Here is a 22,218-nt window from a genome sequence, read left to right as displayed (position 1 = left end):
ACTACTACTATTTACTAACTACTACTACTACTAACCCTACAACTAACACTACTAACAACCACTACTACTTACTAACTACTATTATTTACTAACTACTACTACTACTAACCCTACAACTAACACTACTAACTACTACAACTAACACTACTAACTACTACTACTAACACTACAACTAACTACTACTAACACTACTAACTACTACTACTACTAACACTACAAGGGTAGGGCTCACCTTGGCGGCAAGAATGGCAAGAGCGAGGGCCGGCGATGACGGCGGGGATGACCGCAGCAGCGCGGGGATCAACGGGTGGTTGGAACGGCGCGAGGATCGACGGGCGGTCAGGTCGGCACCTTCCTCTTCTTCCTCCTCCCCCTTCTCTTTCTTCCTCTTCTTCCTCCTCCCCCTTCTCTTTCTTCCTCTTCCTCCTCCCCCTTCCCTTTCTTCCTCTTGCTCCTCTCCTTCTCCCTCTACTGGCCGGCCGCAGGGCACGGTGGGGCTGGTGGAGCTCGGGGCCGGCGGGGGAGATCAGGGCCGGGGGAGCTCTGGGCAGCTCGGGGCTGGCCGGGTCGCTGTCTCGAGGAGCTCGGAGCCTGGGGCGTCGGCGAGCTCGAGGCGGCGGCCGAGGACCCATGGTGCGGGTGCGGGGCCGCCGGGGCGGGCATGCTGGGCCACCGGGGCTGGGCGCCGGGGCTAGCGCCGCCGGGACAGGGGTGGGGGGCGCGGGATGGGGGCGCTAGGGCAGGCCCAGCAGGACCTCGCCGGAGGGGGACGACGGCAGGGGCGGCACGGAGGCGGCGGTGCGGTAGGGAAACGCGAGGGCGGGTGGGAGAGGAGTGAAGAGGGGGTGGGGTTGGGCCGGCCTGTTCTAGGCCTTTAGGTTAAAAGATTTGCTAAGTGCCGGGCCCAGCGGCACTCGGCAAAGGGTTTTTTATTTTTTTTAAAAAAATTCTTTGTCGAGTGCCCTGTGACCTGGCACTCGGCCAAGGCTTCTTTGCCGAGTGCCAAGGTTGGCACTCGGCAAATTAATTTTTTTTGTTTTTCGCCCCATTTTTTTCTAGGGCCTTGCTACAGTAATTAAAACTCCATTTCAAAATCTGGGACAATTTTGAGTTTTTTTACTATATTTCCTTAATTATTTTTGTTTCGTTGAATTTTTCAGACTATTTCAAATTTGAACTGCATGTACATGAAATAATGGAATTTGGTCATTCAAAAAATGGTATTCAAGATGTTTGGCGTATGTTGAGGCCATATCCAGGAACTCGCATGAAATTACGAGCATCTTGTTGTCGTAACATGACGATGTACTTGTAGGAAAAATGTATTTAAATCATATAAAATCCAAACGAAGTCCGAAAATCATGAAACTTATCGAGGTGTCTTGTTATCGCATGTGGAGGTCATGGTAAAAAATTGAGAAAGTTTGGAGCAAGTTGTGACATCAAATGCCTAAAAGCCAGACGGAAGCCCTTTGCTGAGTGCCTAACGGTGGGGCACTCAGCAAAGAATATCAATTCATCAAATGCCTAATAGCAAGTTGTGACAGGGCACTCGGCAAAGAATATTAAAAAACCCTTTGCTGAGTGCCTAATGGTGGGGCACTCGGCAAAGGCTGACGGCAGGTGGCCGCCGTCACGCCGGCCACCTTTGCCGACGGCCAAATTTTGCCGAGTGCCCGGCACTTGGCAAAGATTTTTTTGCCGATGGCCAATCTTTGTCGAGCGCCCGGCACTCGGCAAAGGAAAATTTTTGCCGATGGTTAAAGTTTGCCGAGTGTCCGGCTCTCGGCAAAGGCAGATTTGCTGATGGCCTATCTTTGCCGAGTGCCGCTGGGTCCGGCTCTGGGCAAAGATTTCCTTTACCGAGTGTCCGACAGAAAGCACTTGGCAAAGCTTTTTGCACTCGGCAAATCAGCCATGTCCGGTAGTGCTAGGTAACCATTTTTTCTCATTGCCTAAACTTACCGGAAGACAGTGGGTAGATAAGCTGTTGTCAGATGCTGGTAGGTGCTATGAAAACTGCCGAATGTGGCCTGAAAATTTGGTTAGGTTGCATAGCATACTACGTGACACCTATGGGCTAAAAGGCAGTAGGGAGCTTGAATCAATTGAAGCTTTAGCCATGTTTCTATGGGCATGTGGTACAAATCAATGCCAGAGGTAAATGCATGAGAGGTTTAGGAGGGGGTTGGGGACATGTAGCAAGGTATTTTCCCATGTACTAGCTGCCATGACTAGATTTGCAGATGACGTGCTTAGGCCTAGGGACACTAGTTATTCAGGAAAGCCAGCTATATTGGTGGAGTACACGCCGTTTTTTGATGGCTGCATTGGCGCCATGGATGGCACTCACAGAGATGTCATAATTGATCAAGGAGTCCGTGATGACCACATTAATAGGAAAGGGAGGACAACCCAAAATGTTGTTGCGGTCTGTGACTTCGACATGAGGTTCACGTATATCAGGGCAGGGACAGAGGGTTCCGCCCATGATATGCGGGTGAAAAGAAAGGCTGCCGCCGATGCATCTTTCCCACATCCACCGCCGGGTTAGTTGAACTTAGTCGGTTTGGTTGTTTCATGCTGGAGCTTATTCAACATGGACTGATATCTAGCTTTGAATTTGTCAAGGCCGCTATTACTTGGTGGACTCCGGTTACGCACTTCGCAATGGGTATCTGACGCCGTATCCAAATAAGAGGTACTGGGTGAAGGAGTTCTAGACTAGGGGGCCTTCTGATGCCCAGGAGTTGTTCAACCGGCACCATTCCAAGTTGCGTAATGTCATAGAAAGAACATTTGGAGCAGCGAAAGCTAAGTGGCAGATGTTGAAAGGCATACCTCACTATCAAGGGACCAAGCCAACCCAGATAATTATTGCTCTCTGTGCATTGCACAACTACATGCATGAGCTAGAGGGTCAACACCAACCACGGCGGGTTATGCAGGCGCCGGACCTTGGCCCGTTGAGTCAAGTGGCAGCTATGGCCTTGGGAGATCCTAATGACATGGAACAGGTCCGTGAGTGGATAACATATGGGCTTGGACTCCTTGGGAAGACAATGTAAGTGAATCATTTATGGTTTGTAGATGTTATCAGTGAAGTCATGCACATTTACTTTGTCTGCGTAGTGTGCGACTAATGAGGATACGTACACATGCAGGTGAAGGAAGTGAAGTCATGGTGCGCTGGGATCAGATGAAGCTGCTTGGCTCCCACCTAGTGCCTTCCTGCTGGGATCAGATTTCATAACCTTCTTGTTCTTGTTAACTATTAGTATGAACACTATTTGATTATGAAGTCTTATTCTGCTATGTATTGTGTAGGACATTCTCAGTGTTCTATTATGAGATTCTGAACTTCCCAGACAAAGAATTGTTCATGTTGTATTGGATTGTGGTGATACTTGCAATATCTGGCACCTACATTATGAAGATGATGATGATGTCGTTTGGTTTACTGTTTGATTATCTAACTTAGTTAGTTTGTGGCAACTTGGAGGCATTTGAGTTGGTTACTTGATCATGTAACTTATATGTTGCATGCCTTAGTCCTTGTGGCATTGAAACTTTGATAATTGATACTGTATTTTCTTCTCCTAAAATAAACCTAACCTTTTTAATCTGTTGCCTGTCTACTCTTCTTATCCGGTAATAAAATTTGTATCTGAAAGAGGTGGTGTTTAGTTATGAAGGCTTCCGCAGTTTGATTTCAGAAGATTACTGTCAGTTGTTGGGTCTTGTTGAAACTGACATAAGGTAGATGGCATCTGCTGAGTCTATAATTACAAGTACTTTCAGATTTACTTACATAGACTACGTTTGAATTATACAGAGAAGATTTGAGTAAATTTTCTACAGAGGTTGTTCGCTTTTGAAATCGGTGCCAAGATCCTAGACGGCAATGTTTGGATAGGTACTTCAAAAGGTAAAACATACTAATGCTATCACCTGATAAATTTATACTGAGTGCATGGCTTCAGAACACCTTATACTGTGTATTCTGTATTCTTATGCATTCTATTATTGGTAACGAATAGATTAGAGTCTCAACTGATTCCTGGGGAAAACTTGGAAAAAGCAGTGGTTACTTGATCATGTAACTTTTGTATTATGCAAGGCCGCCAAGAAAGGTGAAATGGCAGAGGTGTTGTGCTCACAACTCTTCTGAAATAAACAATCTGAATCCGTTCTCATGCCATTTGACCTGTACTTCTTGTTGGAAATGCTCTGACATGACCTCCTGCATTATATGCAGTACGCCTGCTCACCCGTCAGTCACCCCACTGCTCCACTAGACTGCGCCAGCGAGAGGGACGGCACACGGCAGCACGAGGTTCGTTGGTCGAGTTAGCTTGGTCGCTCTCATCTTCCTCCTGAGCTTTAGGTCCCTGCTCCATCAGCAAGTGCTTGTTGGTAAGTGCACATCCTCGCTCTGTGATTCATTGGTCGCGTCACGTTTCACTGTGTTGTGACCAGCTGCCGATTTATTTCTGTCACCGAGAAGCGGCTGAAACTTGTCTTTGGTTTCGTGGCAGGAGAAGGCTCGGCGGTAGCGGTGAGAAGCGGGAGGCATGGCAGCAGCCAGCAGCACGCCGAGCAGTGGGTAGAGGAGAGGAAGAGGATGAGGTGGTTCATGACGACGGACTACGCGAGCGCGCGGCGGCACACGTCCAGGAACAACCGGCTGGATCCTTAGCTGCTAGGCAACGCTCATCGACGGCGACGAGTCGGTCGGTGACGATGATCATTCTTGGTCTCCCGTGTGTGCAGTACTACTCAATTTCAGACTGCAATGCTGTCAAAGATGTGCCGTGTCATTATACTGTTAATTATGGTGCTGTAATGAATGGCATTTGATTTGTGGAGTTAAATGACGTAGTAATGGAGCTTCCTGGTTGTAAAGAACATTTGATTTGTAGTGCAATGGCGTGGCTGCTGGTGTTTCAAATTGAAAAGCATTAAATGGTGTTTGAATTTGAACTGCATTAAATGCTGTCCGGCTGAACCTTGCTGGTGGCTGAATCGGGGCACTGTGCGCGTTGGCTGGAATTCAGCTGGAATTGTGACCAGCCGAACAGGGAAATCTCCTCAATATATATCCTTGTTAGACGCACCAACCCCACATTCCACATCAAATTGTCCGCACCCCTGCTACACGGTTCCAGCACCATTGCTATTTAATTTGACAGTGCGCCTCACCCCACACACTCAACAGCATTGTGGCCCGCACACCGTTTAGTTCCCATCGCATTTTCCTTCAGTGCTATCCTAATGCAAGGCGCTGCTGTGTCAATTATAAGAATGGGAGTCGTCTGGAATTGCCTGTGTTCGGTGCAGTTCCAGAAATGTCTCTGTGCTTGATACAGCCACTCAATTGCTTTCATAGTGTCAGGCTGGACTCTGGTTCTGAACCTGTACGTTGAGCAAGACAAGGAACAGAGGGGCGCTGAAGACAGCAGCGACAATGCCGTGATTGCTACAGCCACCAGGCCCAGCCGCACTGGCGCCAGCAGAAGCCCCACATGCATCATACCGGCCAGTGGCGGTGCTACAGTGTATGCCGGGTATGCACTGCAATTCCTGCGTGAGAGCAACTATATATACATATTTGCAGCATACCTGAGTCCCTGACTGCTGAGCCCGAGCGTGCTAGCGGCTACGAGCGAGAGGCAGGCCGTGACTCCGTGTCTCCACGAAATCGCGAGCGAGCGTCAGGCCCAAGTGCCTAGGTGGCCCAGCGATGGAGACAGATCCTGGGACAAGGCCAATATGGAATTACGGATTGAGGCGGTTTGACTTCGTGTCTTCGCCCTGCCCTACACCAGTACGCCAACCTAATACCGTAATACGGTCATACGGATCTTCACGCATCGGCTGTCGCCCATGACCAGTGCCCAGTGCCGTCATTGTCGTCCTCGTGACCACCGACCTCGTGTCCTGTTTAGCCTACGCGCTACCGTACGGGCTACGGTGGCACCGGCCACCGGCGGCATCTAGGCGAATTTGTGATCACAATTGTTCTGGTGGGATTCAATCTTTGTTCTTCGGCTTTTAAAAAAATTCATGTGTACTTTAATTGCTAATTGCTTAGCGCTAAAATTATAGAATCATCTATCACGCGGCGAGGTGGAGGATTTTTCTCAACATCAAAGTCGATCTTGATTGATCTTTTGTTCAGTACTCATATCATGTGAGTGATCCATAATCGTATGTGAGAGTTCAATCGTGCAAGCGCAATTTATTTAATTATTTGGCATTGTGTTCTTTGTAATATTTATGCAATTATGAAGAGAAACGGGGACATTGCATCTCTTTTTCAGAAGCATGTAGCAACGAAGAAGGCTGCGGCAGCTGCTACTACTTCTAATCCTGATCCGATTGAACCTGTGGTGGAAGAGCAGATTCATGAGAGAGTAGTTGAGGAAATTGTAAATCCTATGCCACTGCCACAACCGTCTTCACTGCCACGAGTTTATGACATCAATCGCCTTCCACATGATCCAAGTGAAAGACATCCTATTCTAAAATATCCTGTTAATGATCAAGATGCAATTCGAAGAGCATATATTATTAAAGGTCCATTCAAACCTTTTGCACATGATTTTCCAAAAAGAAAGATTTCAGATAGGGATCGGGGATTCAACTATTGTTGGATGTATAATAATGATTGGCTTGAGTACAGTATTAAGAAGGATGCTGTGTTTTGCTTCATATGCTATTTGTTCAAGAAGGGTACTGGGTGAGACACATTTACTGTTGATGGCTAGAAGAATTGGAATATAGGAGAGAAAGCACTTCGCAAACATAAGGGGTCTAAGGCACATATTGTAGCTCAAGAGAGATACATTGGCTTTACAAATCCCAAGGTAGCAATTGATTATGATATTGAGAAGTGGAGTGATGAGGATCTTCGTCTTTATAAGAAAAGGTTGACTTATTCACTTAGGTGTATCAAGTTTCTTTTGCATCAAGGGTTGGCATTTCGTGGACATGATCAAAGTGAAGAATCTAGCAACAGAGGGAACTTCATTGAACTTTTGAAATTTCTTGCCAGAAATAGTGAAGAAGTGAAGAAGTATGTTTTGGACAATGCTCTAGGTAACTGTACCTTAACTAGCCCAGACATACAAAAGCAATTTATTCACTGTTGTGCCCTAGAAACTAGAAAGAAAATAATTGAAGAACTTGGTGATGAGCCTTATGCAATTTTAGCTGATGAGTCTAGTGATATATCACATAAAGAACAACTGGCTCTTTGCTTGCGTTATGTTGATAAATTGGGAAGGCCATGTGACCATTTTATTGCAGTTGTTCATGTAGATGATACTACCTCTTTATCACTTAAGGATGCAATTGATGCTTTACTTGTTAGTCATGGCTTGACTATGACTCAAATCTATGGTCAAGGATATGATGGGGCTAGCAACATGAAAGGAGATATTAAAGGGTTGAAAACATTGATCATGCAAGAATCACCTTCTGCTTATTTATTCATTGTTTTGCTCATCAACTACAATTGGTTCTTGTTGCTGTTGCCAAGGGAAATACTGATTGCAAGACTTTTTTTGATCAAATATCTATCTTATTGAATATTGTTGGAGTTTCCTATAAGCGTGATGACATGCTTAGAAATGCTAGGCTTGAGAATGTCAAGAAAGCACTTGACTGTGGTGAAATTGAATCTAGAACTGGATTACATCAAGAGATGGGTTTGCCTAGACCTAGAGATACTTAATGGGGATCTCATTACAAAAATGTATGCAGCATCATTACTATGTATGAAGCAATCCATAATGTACTGGTTGATCTTGGGGATGATCCTGCATATAAGGATGATTGGACCAAAATACATTTTGTGACCGGAGCGTTTGAGAACTTTGAGTTTGTTGTCTTTGCACACTTAATGTATATTATTCTTGGATATACAAATGAGTTATCTGAGTGTTTGCAAAGAAGGGACCAAGATATTCTTAATGCAATATCACTTGTTAATGTGGCAAAGAAAAGAATGCAAGAATTGAGGTATGATGGTTGGGAAAATTTTCTTGAGAATGTCACTTCATTTTGCGATAAACATGGTGTTGAAGTTCCTGCTATGAATGATGATTATGTTCGTTATGGAAAATTAGCAAGGAAAGCTCGCGCCCAAAAGCAAACCAATGATGACCACTTTAGAAGACAAGTATATATTGGTGTCATTGATCAAATAAGTCAAGAACTTGATAATCGGTTTGATGAGATTAATATGGAGTTGTTGTCTTGTATGTCGGCCTTCAGTCCTTCCAAGTCATTTGCTTCTTTTGATGCACAGAAGCTACGTAGACTAGCTGAGTTCTACCCAAAGGAGTTCTCAAATAATAATTTGCTCAAACTTGAGTTGCAGCTAGATAATTATATTGATGACATGAGATATGATGATAGCTTCAAAGGTCTAGACAATATTGTTGATCTCTCAGTTAAGCTTGTTGAAACAAAGAGGCACAAAGTGTATGATATGGTTTATGAGCTCCTCAAATTGGTATTACTTCTACCTGTGGCAACGGCAAGTGTTGAAAGGGTATTTTCTGCAATGGTTTTTGTGAAAACAAAGTTAAGAAATAAGATGGGAGATAGTCTTCTGGATGACTATCTAGTAACTTTTATTGAGCAGGATATTTTCTTTGAAGTTGATGAAGATGATATAATCAATACATTTATGTCCCTTCGAAAGCGTCGAATAAAATAGTCACAAAAATAGCATTGTAAGTCGCTGGTTCTCTTTTATGCCTTATTTCAATTATTGATATGGCTTTTGAACTATTTATACTATACTTAGTGGATGGTTTGAACTTAATCCATGAATTTAAGCCTTATTGTGTTATTTAGTGCATATATAACGAATTATGTTGTCAATTTTACAATTATTACCGAATTGCTGAAATGGATTTACTGAATTGTATATGAACTTTTTTTTGGCGGCATACGTTGAGACAAAATTCTAGATTCGCCACTGATACCGTTGCAGACGTCAGAAAGCTTTTGGTTTGGTTGGGTTCAGCAGCCAGCCACGCGGCTTCTCCACGTATGCATCAGTGATTGACCGACCATGCAAGCTGCCGGCCGAGGACAAGTCTCTCGGTAGGAATTTTATTGAGGCCCTGTGGACGGAACGAAATGCCCGAGGACAGCATGCGTCGGTGCGGAGAATCCTGCATGGCCAGGGCTGGCAGCAGCACACAGCCCCTGCATGGCATGCCCTTCTTCCACGGCTGGCTCGGCTGATTAGCTGTCATGGGCCTGGCGGGATTCGGCAACCTTAGCTGCCGAAGCCATGTGTGCCGCCTCCCAGGGTAAAGCATGAGCTCTTAAAAAGGCATCCTTGCGAGTGGCTCAAACGAAGACTATAGGGGAAAGCATGAGCTTCTCAATACCTCAAGAAAAATCGCTGCTGTCGAATGGGATTTCATGTTCTCTACCTTCTATCAAAACCTTTCTAGTTTCGCTTTCTAGGCTAGTTGATAAGTTTGGAACTAGTATTGCATAAATATTTTGTGGTAGAGACATCGAAACACATAGCAAAACCTTAGTGCACATCTAGATAGATTCATATCATGCTTAGTTTTTATAGGTAGGAAATAGAGTCCAAGATTAGAGTTAGAGTTTCAGAAACCTTAACATATACTACCCACGTACGACACATTTATTAAAAACATACGGGTCAATGGGTTTTTCACATCATCCATTTCTTTGCTGCCGTATTGTACATTGTACTTTCATCGAGATGGCTACGTTTATCTAAGTTTTTATATAATAATAATGGATGTGGCCAGCAGTTAGCTTAAGACAAATATAGGTGCGGTTTATCGTTATTTCTGTAGTGCTTAAAATTATATATCGTTACTAAATTTGTGGTTACTTATCAGAGATTTAGTTAAATGTATGCTCAAATATGTGTGGTTGAGTCAATCGCGTACACTTCGTTTTTGACAAGAAACTGTTTGGGAAGCCTGGGGGAGAAAAAACAGCGACGTGTGTGTGTGAGAAACCATGGGGTGAGGATCACAGGTCGTCCCTTTCATTCTGCTTGTGTACGATTCCTCTAAATTCATTTTAGTTGTAGAGAAAAGATTTGTACATCTGTTGAAATAACGAAACATATACGCATTGTGAAAACCAATAAGTTCAATTTCCCACCAAACCTCACCAACTTGACCCTAGACATCAATCACTATAACATTGTTAAGTGAAATTATAATGGGCAGCCTCATAACATCTGCCTTTCTCATACTTTATACAGGTACAGTACAGCTCCTCTCATAATATTTGCTCTGTCGGGCATAGTTCATTTGGGAAATATTAGTACCATTTACACTTGCGCTTTGTCTTTTGTGTTGTTCTGGACACTATATATTTGCTCTCCGGAAGACTGTGCTGGGTCCAAATCTCATGATGAGCCACATGAAGCTCCTCTGTACAAGTAGAGGAAGTAGAGCTGTAGTGTAACTCCTCCTGCGTCCCACTGTACCATGTATATATACATACACAACCATCTCCCTATCTCAAAACAAAAAAAAAACATTCAGCACTATCACCACCATCTTCTCCAAAAAATATAGATATACCCCCCCCCCTGGCATTTTCACAATGCTGTCTCCAATCTCTATCTCTACCATATATAATGCACCGATGTAAACTTTTCTAAAGCCACACCAAAAGATGTCCCACACAGTCATGACCTCTCCTACGTGCACCAAGCAAACTGCACCCAGAACTAGCCAATATTTGAAACCAAGGGATGAGATCCACTCTACCCTCTTTTTTCTCACTCACTCAAATCAAACGGCCCAGATTATTTGGACCAAACCTCATCACTCATCCTATCCTCTCCCATCCCACAACTTGGAACCCCATGCGCGCTCGACGCTCCCCCATGCGACTCTGACTCCTCTCCCCCATTGCATCACGCATGTGGCACGCCACTTCTGCCTCGCGCACCTCCCCGGCCCGCCCTCATCGCCGCGCACATCGCCTTGCCCCTCTGTAACACCCTAAAAATGACTTTCTTTTAAAATAGCTAAATAGGATTTATTTATGCAAATATGTGTGCATTAAAAGATAGGGAAATAATAAATTTTGTGGAATTAAAATTTAAAAAAAATAAGGTTAGAAACTTTTTGATGCATACATGCTGCTGCATATCATTTTGTGAATGTTAGGAATTTATTAAATATTTCAAAAAGAATTGAAATTTGAATTTAAAAAGGGATTTGGAAAATAGTAGAAAAAGAAAAGAAAAGAATCATTTTTCCCCTCCCTTCTTGAATTTCGGCCCGCTGGCCTTCTCTCCTTCCCCCGCAGCCCAGCTTTCCCTCGGCCCAGCTCGCCTCCCCGCCTCGCTCGGCCCAGCGCCAGCAGCCCAGCCGCGCGCCTCGCTCGGCCTAGCGCCAGCAGCCCAGCCGCGCGCTGTGCAGCCTAGCACCGCTGCCGGCCCAGCCCAGCCGAACGGCCTGGCCGCAACCGCCGTCGCTCCCTTCCCCGCAGCCGCTGACCGCTCGGCCCCGCATGTCAACGTCGTCCTCTTCCCCACGCGGCTCGGAACCGCCCGCGCCCGGCGCTGTAGCAACCGTCGCCCACGACGTGCATCGTGGGAGCGTTCCCCCCACTCCTCGGCCTTGTTAAATAGCAGCCGAGCCTCCCCCCGCGTGCCCCTGCTGTTTCCCCCCTCTCTCGCGCGCTCGCCGTGCACGGAAACCACCGCAGCAGCACCGAGGTTCGCCGACCGCCCCTCCGCGTGGATTGCCGTCCCTGAGCCGCCTCCGTCTCCGATTTTCTCCGTGGTGAGATTCGTCGTGCTCTCCTCTCTCTCCCCGACCTTTTCCTGTGGAATATGGTGGCTTTTATGACCATTTTTGAGTGCGCCATGGAGCTCCTTGCCGCCGGCCATGGCTGCCACCGCGCCAACCGCCTCCACCGGCCCCATTCTCGGCCTTGCCGAGGTCTCCTTTCTCCCCTCTATCCCCCGGTGTTCTCGGATGCTCAAACCGAGGCCCGTAGGCCAAGTTACCCGCGTGCCGGTGACCTTCTTGCCGCCGGCCATGGTGTTTGCCGCCGGCATCACTGTTCCGGCCGGCCACCTTCTTCTCCCTTCCATCGGATCCATTCCTGGCCGCTTGTTTTAATCCAACGGCCGAGATCATCCGATACCCCTTCGCGGTTTATTTTTCTAAAGAGACCCTCGGTTTTCATGTAATTGAACCCGCAGTCCAAGGCGTAGTTCCCCGAATGCGCATTCTTGTTTGGAAAACGTAAACTTCACGGCTTAAGTCCAAAATACGTTTTCAGTATTTACAGAAATGCCATTTGAACTGTTTCACTTATAAAATTGTCGTTTTAGCTCCGAATTGATCCATTCAAATCGCGTTAGCTTCGTAATTCCATAACCTACATGTTAGAACCACTGTTAGTCAAGTTTGGAACTTTTTAAATTCATGGTTAGATTTAATTAAATATATTGCTATAGGAAAACCCGTTTAAATCATAACTTTCGCATTTTAGCTCCGTTTTTCGTGAACTTCGCGTTGACGTGATCGTAGCGAGACGTAGATTATTTTTACAAACATTTTATCTTGTTTTCAATACTGTTGGTGTACTGTTCTAATGATAGGAATGTTTGCTTTGCATGAATGCTTTTGGAATGTTGTATGTTGTCGTGTTGGTCGCGTTCAGACGGTGAGGAAAACGTTGGAGACCAAAAACTCTTCGACGACCAGCAGGACCAGCACGAGTTTGTGAACCAAGGCAAGTATAGCATGGGCCTACCTTGATGTCCTATTTCACTTTAATCAATTACTCATTTGCATGTGTCTAATTTTGATACCCGTAAGGACATCCTAGTGATTGTTTATCCTGTTCCTTGTCTCCTATGGGTTAAATGCATATGGGTAGATTGCTAGTGCTCTAACTGAACTTGATATACATGAAGATGAATGATTCTATGGGACTAAGAGTTTAACATGAATTATATCAACTGTTCCATAGGGCAAAAGTGCAAATGACCTTTGATCATATTGCTCCCAGCCCTCCATAAGGACTCATCTATCGGCAAAAGCTAGGACTGACAGTGCAATCGGGAGAGTCATATGGCTCTGACTTTAGCTCAGTAATAGGATCTTTCCTAGCTAGTTAGAGGTTACCTTTTTGGTGCAAATGGGGCTTGCCACGTTGGGTATAGGGCTGCCTCTGTTCCTATGAGTATAGCAACGATGGATATGTGCCATAGGAAAGGGGGGTTCTTACATCTGCCTGCCAAGGAAACCTAGCGGCCCTAACTTGTTAGGGAAACCTATGAAATGGCTTCATAGTGTACCCTGCCCGCTCACCTTGGTAGTGACATGGGAGTAATTAACTCGAGCATATGGGGATCACGACTCGCGGTGAATGTGCACCACCTCTGCAGAGGGTAACAAACTATTATAACAGCCGTGCTCACGGTCACCAGCGGCCCGGAAAACTCACAGAATAACTGGATACTTGTTAATGTTCATTTAAGATGTTCTATGATGATATAAGATACACTTTACACTGATATATGTTCTTATGGGATTAAATGGGAGCTTAAGCATAATTTGATAATATCTGATAATAAAAGCTTGTCATACTAAAAATGCTAACTGCAGTAAACCAGAGTCAATCCTTTTGAGCTTCATAACCCCATGTTAGCTTGTTAAGTACGGGATGTACTTACACTTGTTTATTTTCTTTATTTGGATAAAAATCCCGGATGGGTAATAGATGACAACGGGTATGAGGATTTCCCGGAGGATTTTTAGGCTTGTGGTCAACCAGTTGACCTTCCCTGTGATGAAGCCTACGAGAGTTTTATTATCTTTTTATTTTCCGCTGTGTGATGTAAGACTAAGTTGTATTATGGATCTGATGTAAGTGACACCGTGATGATACTTTATATGATTTGTCGACTTGTGTGTGACTGTTTCCTGGGTACACATATTGGGCATTCAATTTTATCTGTAAAATTGGGTGTGACACCCTCCCTAGCCACATCTCCTAGTGACGACCACTACTGGAAACAGAGACTTTGCCGAGTGTCAAAAATCGGGCACTCGGCAAAGACCTTCTTTGCCGAGTGCTGCACTCGGCAAAGAATTGCACTCGGCAAAGATCTCTTTGCCAAGTGCCGGCAACTCAGCAAACACGGGCACTCGGCAAAGGACTTCTTTGCCGAGTGCCAGACTCTCGGCAAAATCTCTACACTCGGCATAGGCTGCCCATGAAACGGCGTCCTGTCACGGCCTTCTTTGCCGAGCGCCTGCGATTAGGCAATCGGCAAAGATTTGTTTTTAATTTCTTTGCCGAGTGCCCCAGATCTAGCACTCGGCAAAGATTTAAATTTTTTTTTTAAATTCTTTTCCGAGCGTCTCAGATCTGGCGCTCGGCAAAGAACAATTTTTTTATTTTTAAAATACTTTGCCGAGTGTCCTCTGGACGGCACTTGGCAAAGATTTAATTTTTTTTATTATTTCTTTGCCGAGTGCTCCTGTGGATGCACTCGGCAAAGAGGAAATTTAAAAAAAAATTTTAAAACATTCTTTGCCGAGTGCCTGATGGTTGGCACTCGGCAAAGACACCCTTTGCCGAGTGCCATGCCCCGGCACTCGGCAAAGTTTTTTTGTTTTTTTTGTTTTTGGCCTCCAAGTTTTTTGTGCAGCCTTTTTAAAGCAACAGGAACTCCTAGTTACAATTTGGGGATTTTTTTGTGGCTTTTTGTTATATTTAATTATTTTATTTCATTTACTTGAATTTTTCCGGAAATTAGAAATTTGAACTGCACGTGGTACGAATAATGGAGTTTAATGATTCAAAAATTGATAGTCATGTTAGTGAGTGTTGTGAGAGGCCGTATCCTGGAACGGACCCGAAATTTCAGACATCTTGTTCACGAAACATGTCCGCGAAATTGCGTGTGAAGTGTTTATAAATTCTATAAAAAGCAAACGAAGTCCGAAAATCATGAAACTTGTTGAGATGTCGTGATATCATATGTGGAGGTTATGATAAAAATTTTAGAAGATTTCGTGCACGTTGTCACGTATGATGCTTACAAACTAAGACATCTATCACATGTAGTTCTCATCGCATTTGCCGAGGCCATAAGCGCAAGTTCGGGTTGCGGGGGTCTCGGCGAGGCTACAGGAAAAAGCCCTCTAGCCTCCGCACGGAGCGAGAGGTCCATTAGGGGTCCCCCTGACTTTGGGTACGACCCTCACGCTTCCTTTTCGCTCAGAAGGAGGGGTGGAATGTGCCAGGCTACCCTCGATGGGTACGAGCGTGGGCACTTCCGGTGAGCTGTTAACGGGTGAGTCCGAGTGGAGGCCCGTACCCCGTTCACTAGGGGACGGCTAGTGGTCTAGAGACACACTCCAAGAGTACCAGAGGGTTTCTCTAGTGGGTGCCGAGGACGTTCGCTGGCCCTCGGTGGCTCGGTGCCTCCCTACGGTGGGATCCCATTCGGAGACTTCCCTGCCGGTCTCGGACACGACTTAGGACGCCTCGAGCGATTGCTCGCTTGGGCCTCAGCCATTTGTAGGCTCGCCCTGAAGTCGTCCCTGACTCTGTTGCCCTGAGGTGGCTGTCGAAACCTCTTGGAGGCCCAGCCTTCGAACCCCTGGACCGTAACGGGCTCGGTGCCCTTTATCGTGTTTTTTAATGAAACCTCTAGCGTGGGCTTGGACCGTTTGTCTTTTGTCTTGGGTGCAAGAGGAGCCCCCGAGCCTCCGCCTAGAGCAAGAGGGCGGTCAGGGGTCCCCTAACTTTTTCATCCGACCCTCACACATCCTTTTCGTTCAGATGGAGGGTTTGTTTGCCGAGCCCATTCTGGTCTCGGCGAGGTTGCAGGAAGAGCCCCTAGCCTCTGCGTGGAGCAAGAGGACCGTCGAGAGTTCCCCTGGCTTTTTATATGCCCCTCGTGCATGAGGGTTTGTTTGCCAAGGCCCCTTTTGGGCGTGAGCCCAGGTTGTGGGGTCTCGGCGTATTTGCAGGAAGAGCCCTCTAGCCTCTGCACAGGGTGAGAGGGCCGTTAGGAGCTCCCCTGTATTTTTGTACGACCCTCACGCTTCCTTTTTGCTCGGAAGGAGGGTTTGTTTTGCCGAGCCCCTTTGAGTGCGAGCCGGGGTCGCTGGGTCTCGGCAAGGTTGCAGGAAGAGCCCCTTAGCCTCTGCATAGAGCGAGAAGGCCGTCGGGGGTTCCCCTGACTTTTTGTGTGACCCTCACGCTTCCTTTTCGCTCGGAAGGAGGGGTGGAATGTGCCTCGCTACCCTCGATGGGCACGAGCGGTGGCACTTCTGGTGAGTTGTTATCGGGTAGTCCGAGTGGAGGCCTGAACCCCGTTCACTAGGGGACGGCTAGCGGTCCAGAGACACACTCCAAGAGTACCAGAGGATTTCTCTAGTGGGTGCCGAGGCCGTTTGCTAGGCCTCGGTGGCTCGGTGCCTCCCTACGGTGGGATCCCATTCGGAGACTTTCCTGCCGGTCTCGAACACGACTTTAGGCGTCCCAAGCGTTTCGCTTGCTTGGGCCTCGGCCCCGTATAGGCTCGCCCGTGGTCGTCCCTGACTCTGTTATCCTGGGGCGGCTGTCAAAACCCTTTGAGGCCCAGCCTTTGAACCCCTAGATCGTAATAGGCTCAGAGCCTGGTTCCTTCATACGAAAGGAATAGGCCGCGGGGAATATCTTCCCTATTGGCTCGGCAATGGGTGGCGCACCTTTTGAGGCGGTTTCATGGGGAGGTGAAACGATGCCTGCTACCGTAGTGGCCAAGCATGACGTGGTGGATGGGACGTAACTGTCCTCGCATTTAATGCGGAGACGTGGGCGCGTGGGCCAGCGAAATCGGCTCATGGTTAACTGCGCCGGATCGGGGGAAAACCTCCCCGATTTTGTCGCCCATTCGTTTCGCCTCCTCCCTGCATAAATACCCGAAGGGTCTTGCCCCTCCTCATCTTACCTTGCCTACATTAGCACTGCCTCCATCGAGCCGTCGCTAGAGCATCGGGTGCCGGGAAGAAGATGAGAGAAGAGCGAGCCTAGGGAGAGCGTGGGAAAGAGAAAAAACTCACTGCCGCACCCGATTCGTCCATCGCATCCATGGCCGGCGACATCGTCGTTGTCGAGGCGGACCCCTAGGATCCGTCGGACGTCACCGAGGAGATGCTTCAGTCGCTTGTCGACGGTGGACTCCTTCTCTTGGTGACAGACCCCACCAGGCTAGAGTGGATTGCTCCGTACGGCGAGCCAAAGCCAAGGCCTCACGACGGCTACGTCGTGAGCTTTGTCTCCTTTCATGAGCACGGCCTCGGCGTCCTGCGGACCGGTTCATGCAGGCGCTCCTGCACTACTATGGCGTGGAGCTCCACAACTTCAATCCCAACTCCATCACTCAGGCGGCTATCTTTGTTGCCGTTTGCGAGGGGTATTTGGGGATTGCTCCCCATTGGGAGTTGTGGCTCCACCTATTCCGGGCGGGGCATACTACCAAGCCGATGGGCACATCGGGTAAGAGGAAGGCGACGAGGGCTGGCGGCTGCACTCTCCAAGTGCGTCAGGACCGCCTGCACCTCTATATCCCGGCCCAACTCGCATCCTCCAATCGCCGGTGGTACATGAGTTGGTTCTACCTCCGCAACGATGACGGAGGACTTCCCCCCTACACTGGGCGGATTGTGGAGAGTTGCCCAGAGAGATGGAAGTACGGCGTCCCAAAGAACGACCAGCCCAAGCTGCAGCCGCTTCTGGAGGGGCTAGCGAGGCGTCAGGGCCATGGTCTCACCGTGGCTGTGGTCGTGGCCATGGCCGCCTTCCACCGCCGGAGGGTGCTGCCGCTGATGGCTCGGCGCCGGTGGCTATTCGAGATGAAGCCGGGTGAGCCCATTGAGGGCACCCGGATGTCCTCCTCTGCCCTTTCTGACGAGGAAATTCTTCGTCGGGTGGGGGAGACGGTAGAGGCGAAGCTAAGGGGCGGCAACTTGACCCCTATCGCGATGCGGCCGTCGCGGGGGTTCCTCTCACTAGTAAGTCGTGTGCCGTTGTAGCCTCCGAGCCTCCTCAATCTCCCCTTACCCCTTGTTTCCTTATGTGTGTCCGTCGTTCCTGTAGGTGGTCGACGCCGAGGATGCCGATGTCGTGGAACAGCCGGTGCCGGTCTTGGATGAGGGAAACTCGACCCTCGTGCGGTCGTGACCCAAGCCTCGCGGGTGGGATCACCCGCGGGTACTATGGGGGAGCTAGGACGACCCTGAGGGGGAGCCTCTATTCGCCCTTGAGGACACAGCCGAGGGCGGGCGCTGGGGCACCTTCGAGCAATACCACCAGCTGGCGGAGCGGTCGCTATGGACGGCCCTGTCCGTGGTGGCCGATGAACTGCCCGGAGTCACCCAGGTTTGCGTTTTCCTTTCTCGCGCGACATTGTCCTTTTCTTGTTTTGTTGTAATTAATGACCCCTGTTGTGCTTCCCTAGGAGCTCGAGACCTAGTCCCTTGGGAAGTCGGTCTTTCTCCGACAGGAGAGGGACGTCTGGGACCAGCTTCAGTGGCAGAAGGGCCTTGTTGCCGGCGCCAACAAGCTCCTGTCGGCGCGGAGCTCGGAGGTAGAGGACCTCCGCCTTCGTTGTGCCGACGCGAAGGTCGAGGCGGCCATGGCCCAGACGCAGCTCGCCCCTCTAGCGGAGCGGGTGAAGGAGTTGGAGGAGGAGCTCACCCGCGCAGTCAGAGACCGGGATGCCTTCAGGGGCCAAGTCGTTGAAGCTACGGCCTTGGCCGCGGATCTCGCGGGGCAGCTGGGGGCGGAACAGAGGGCGCACCAGCTAACGAAAGGTGCCTTGGATGAGGCCCTTGCTGCAGCTGAGGCCTCACGGACCGAGGCTGTGGTTTGGAGGGGGACGGTCGAGGGTGAGTTTTAGTCCCCTCATTTTGTTTTCTTTTTCTCATGTTCGCTCCCTAACTCCCTTGTGTGATGCAGAGCTGGGGAGTGAAGCTTCCAGGGCGATCGAGGCTTCTCGAGTCGAGGCCCAGCGCTTGAAGGAGGAGGCTGAGGCTTCTAGGGCCAAGGCCCTGCGCTGGAAGGAGAAAACCGAGGCCTGTCAGGTCGAGACCCGACGCTGGGAGCAGAAGGCCAAGGGTGAGTTCCGTGGGTTTCCGCCCCTAACTTAGGTTGTTTTTTCCCTCGCTCGACCTCATTCCATTTTCCGCGGTGCAGAGTCAGAGGCGGAGGTTACTCGGGCCGCCAAGGCTTCCAGCGTGGTGTAGACAGTGCTCGAGACTGAGATCGGGGAGCACAAGGCGCTGAAGCGTGCTGCCCTTTCTGCCTGCGAGGCCCTAGAGGTTGAGGGGTTTCAGTCAGGTAGCTCCCTGGGGAACCATTTGATCGCGCTGAGCAACCAGATGCGCGAGCGACTCCGAGGAGCGCTGCACACAGGTGTCAAGCGTGCGCTGGCCGTTATCTCTTCTCACTACGTCGGTGTCGACCTCCTGGCCATCAGTGATGGGTATGTCCTGCCTGATGATGACGAGGAGGCTGACGCGGCGGTCACAAAGCTGATGGAGGCGGTGGAAGGCCCTGGCACGGCGCTGGCGATGCTCTTTGAAGAGGAGGTGGTTCCTCCCCTACCACCCACCGGTGTTGAAGGCCCTGAGCCTTGATATGGGCCCCAGGGGCTTATGTAAAAATAGAGTAGGAGTTATTTTGCATCATAACGCTTGTGGCCGTCGAGGCCTTTATTTCTGAAGTATTTATGTTTCTTAGTTGTTTTTCTTATGTTTCCGAGCCTTTGCCCTCTGTTGCTCCTAATCAGATTTCATTTGCAAAACACCCTCTTGGGGCCTAAGCCGTCCCTTGGGCGAGAGGTAGTGAGGGAGTGTCGTAGCCCAGAGGCGTAGGCCGTCTCGCGGCTCTACCGGCCTCTTGCTTAGGAAACAGACCTTGGTCCGAGGAGTTTTTACAACTGATTCGTCAAAGCCTGCTAGAGTCTTGGCGTAGGAATTTTTGCGAAAAACAACTAAAGAATGGTGCATGGGACCTAGGGGGGAGTCCCCAATCTAGCCCCCAAGGGAGGCCTAGTTCTGCCAAGGCAGAGCCGAGTCTCCCTTGCCGTGTTACTGAATTGCCGAGACCTATGATGGGCTCGGGGGGTTTCTCGAAAAATTAGACCAACTAAAGGACGCTTTTTAATTGTATTTCGAGAAACGACATATACAATGATTGGAAATTTAGGGATAAAAGCGACGTAGCTGTTCTATGTTCCAAGCGTTGGTGAAGACTTCGCCCTTCTCATTGGCCAGCTTGTAGGTCCCGGGCTTCAGTACTTGGGCGATGATGTACGGTCCTTCCCATGGCGGGGTCAACTTGTGGCAGCCCTTGTTGCTCTGTGCTAGCCTCAACACCAGGTCGCCTACCTTCAAGTCTCGGCCTCGGACGCATCAGGCATGATAGCGCCGTAGGCTCTGCTGGTATTTGGCCGAGTGTAGTAGCACGATGTCTTGGGCTTCCTCCAGTTGATCGAGGGCGTCCTCTTGGGTGGTGCGGTTACTTTGTTCGTTATAGGCTTGTAGCCTCGGGGAACCATATTCCAAGTCGGTGGGGAGGATGGCCTTAGCCCCATAGACCAGGAAGAAAGGCATGAACCCCATGGCTCGGCTTGGAGTGTTCTTTAGGCTTCAGATGACCGACGGGAGTTCGGCGAGCCATTTCTTGCCAAACTTTTTCAACCGGTTGTGAATCCTTGGCTTGAGGCCTTGTAGGATCATGCCGTTGGCACGCTCCACTTGGCCATTGGTCCTTGGGTGTCCTACGGCCGACCAGGCCACACGGATGTGGTGGTCATCACAAAACGTCAGGAACTTTTTGTCGGTGAACTATGTCCCGTTGTCGGTGATGATGGTGTTGGGGACCCCAAACCTGTGGATGATGTCAGTGAAGAACAGCGTAGCCTACTCAAATTTGATTCGATTGATCAGACGAGCCTCGATCCATTTGGAGAACTTATCGATTGATACTAGTAGATGGGTGTAGCCCCCGGGGGCCTTTTGCAGAGGCCCGACCATGTCGAGCCCCCACACAGCGAACGGCCATGTGATGGGGATGGTTTGCAGGGCCAGGGCCGAGAGATGTGTCTGTCGAGCATAGTACTGGCATCCTTCGCAGGAGCGTACTAGCTTGGTAGCGTCGGCGACCGCCATTGGCCAGTAGAACCCTTGGCGGAAAGCGTTCCCTACGAGCGTCTGAGGCACCGCATGGTGCCCGCAGGCGCCTGTGTGCAAGTCCTAAAGCAGGGCTTGGCCCACCTCGGCAGTGATACATCGTTGGAGGACACCTGAGGGACTTCGCCTATACAATTCGTCATTGTAGAGGGCGTAGGTCTTGGCTCGGTGCGCAAGCCATCGTGCTTCGGTTCTATCGCTAGGAAGCTCCCCCTGATCAAGCCAATTGAGGAACGGGATTCACCAATCTGTGTCCTGATCAGTCTGCGGAGGCCTAGTGTTGACTTCCATGACCTCGAGCTCGGTCGACGGGGTCTCGGCAGCAGAGGGGGCGTCGAGCTTTGCCATGGGTTCCACAGGTGGGCCCTCCTCTGTTGTCGAGGTGTAGCTAATGGAAGGTTTGTGGAGGTCTCTGGTGAAGACATCCGGGGGGACCAGGGCCCGTGCCGAGGCCATCTTTGCCAGCTCGTCGGTGGCCTCGTTGTACTTCCGCGCGACATGATTTAGTTTGAGACCATCAAACTTGTCTTCTAGGCATCATACCAACTTGTAGTAAGCTTCCATTTTGGGGTCGAGGCAATTTGACTCCTTCATCACTTGATCTATGACGAGCCATGAGTCGCCTCGGACGTCAAGGTGCCGTGCCCCAGGTTTGATGGTGACTTGTAAGCCATCGATGAGGGCCTCGTATTCTGCCACATTGTTGGAGGCGGCGAAGTGGAGCCACACCATGTAGCGCATGTGTACTCCGAGGGGCGAGATGAATAGTAGACCCACGCCTACCCCGGTTCTCATTAGGGATCCATCGAAGTACAGGGTCTAGCACTCCATCTGAGTTTGAGACGGTGGCAGTTGGGTGTCTGTCCACTCAGCCACAAAATCGGCCAAGACCTAAGACTTGATCGCTTTCCGAGGCGCAATAGTCAAGGTTTCCCCCATAAGCTCGACGGCCCACTTGGCTATCCTGCCC

The 22,218-nt window shown here is 49.1% G+C and overlaps 1 protein-coding gene across 1 annotated transcript; it reads left to right on the top strand.

The window, feature by feature from the left end:
* The first annotated feature begins 7,777 nt into the window (after nucleotides 1–7,777).
* LOC136504008 (uncharacterized) lies at nucleotides 7,778–8,728 on the top strand. Its single transcript, XM_066498904.1, has one exon. It carries the CDS (start codon nucleotides 7,778–7,780, stop codon nucleotides 8,726–8,728), a length of 951 nt encoding a protein of 316 aa, XP_066355001.1.
* The last annotated feature ends 13,490 nt before the right edge of the window (nucleotides 8,729–22,218 follow it).

Source organism: Miscanthus floridulus, chromosome 14 (assembly GCF_019320115.1).
Source record: "Miscanthus floridulus cultivar M001 chromosome 14, ASM1932011v1, whole genome shotgun sequence".
Classification (NCBI taxonomy): domain Eukaryota; kingdom Viridiplantae; phylum Streptophyta; class Magnoliopsida; order Poales; family Poaceae; genus Miscanthus; species Miscanthus floridulus.
The sequence above is the reverse complement of the archived record's forward strand: the minus strand, read 5'-3'. Positions and strand labels throughout refer to the sequence as shown.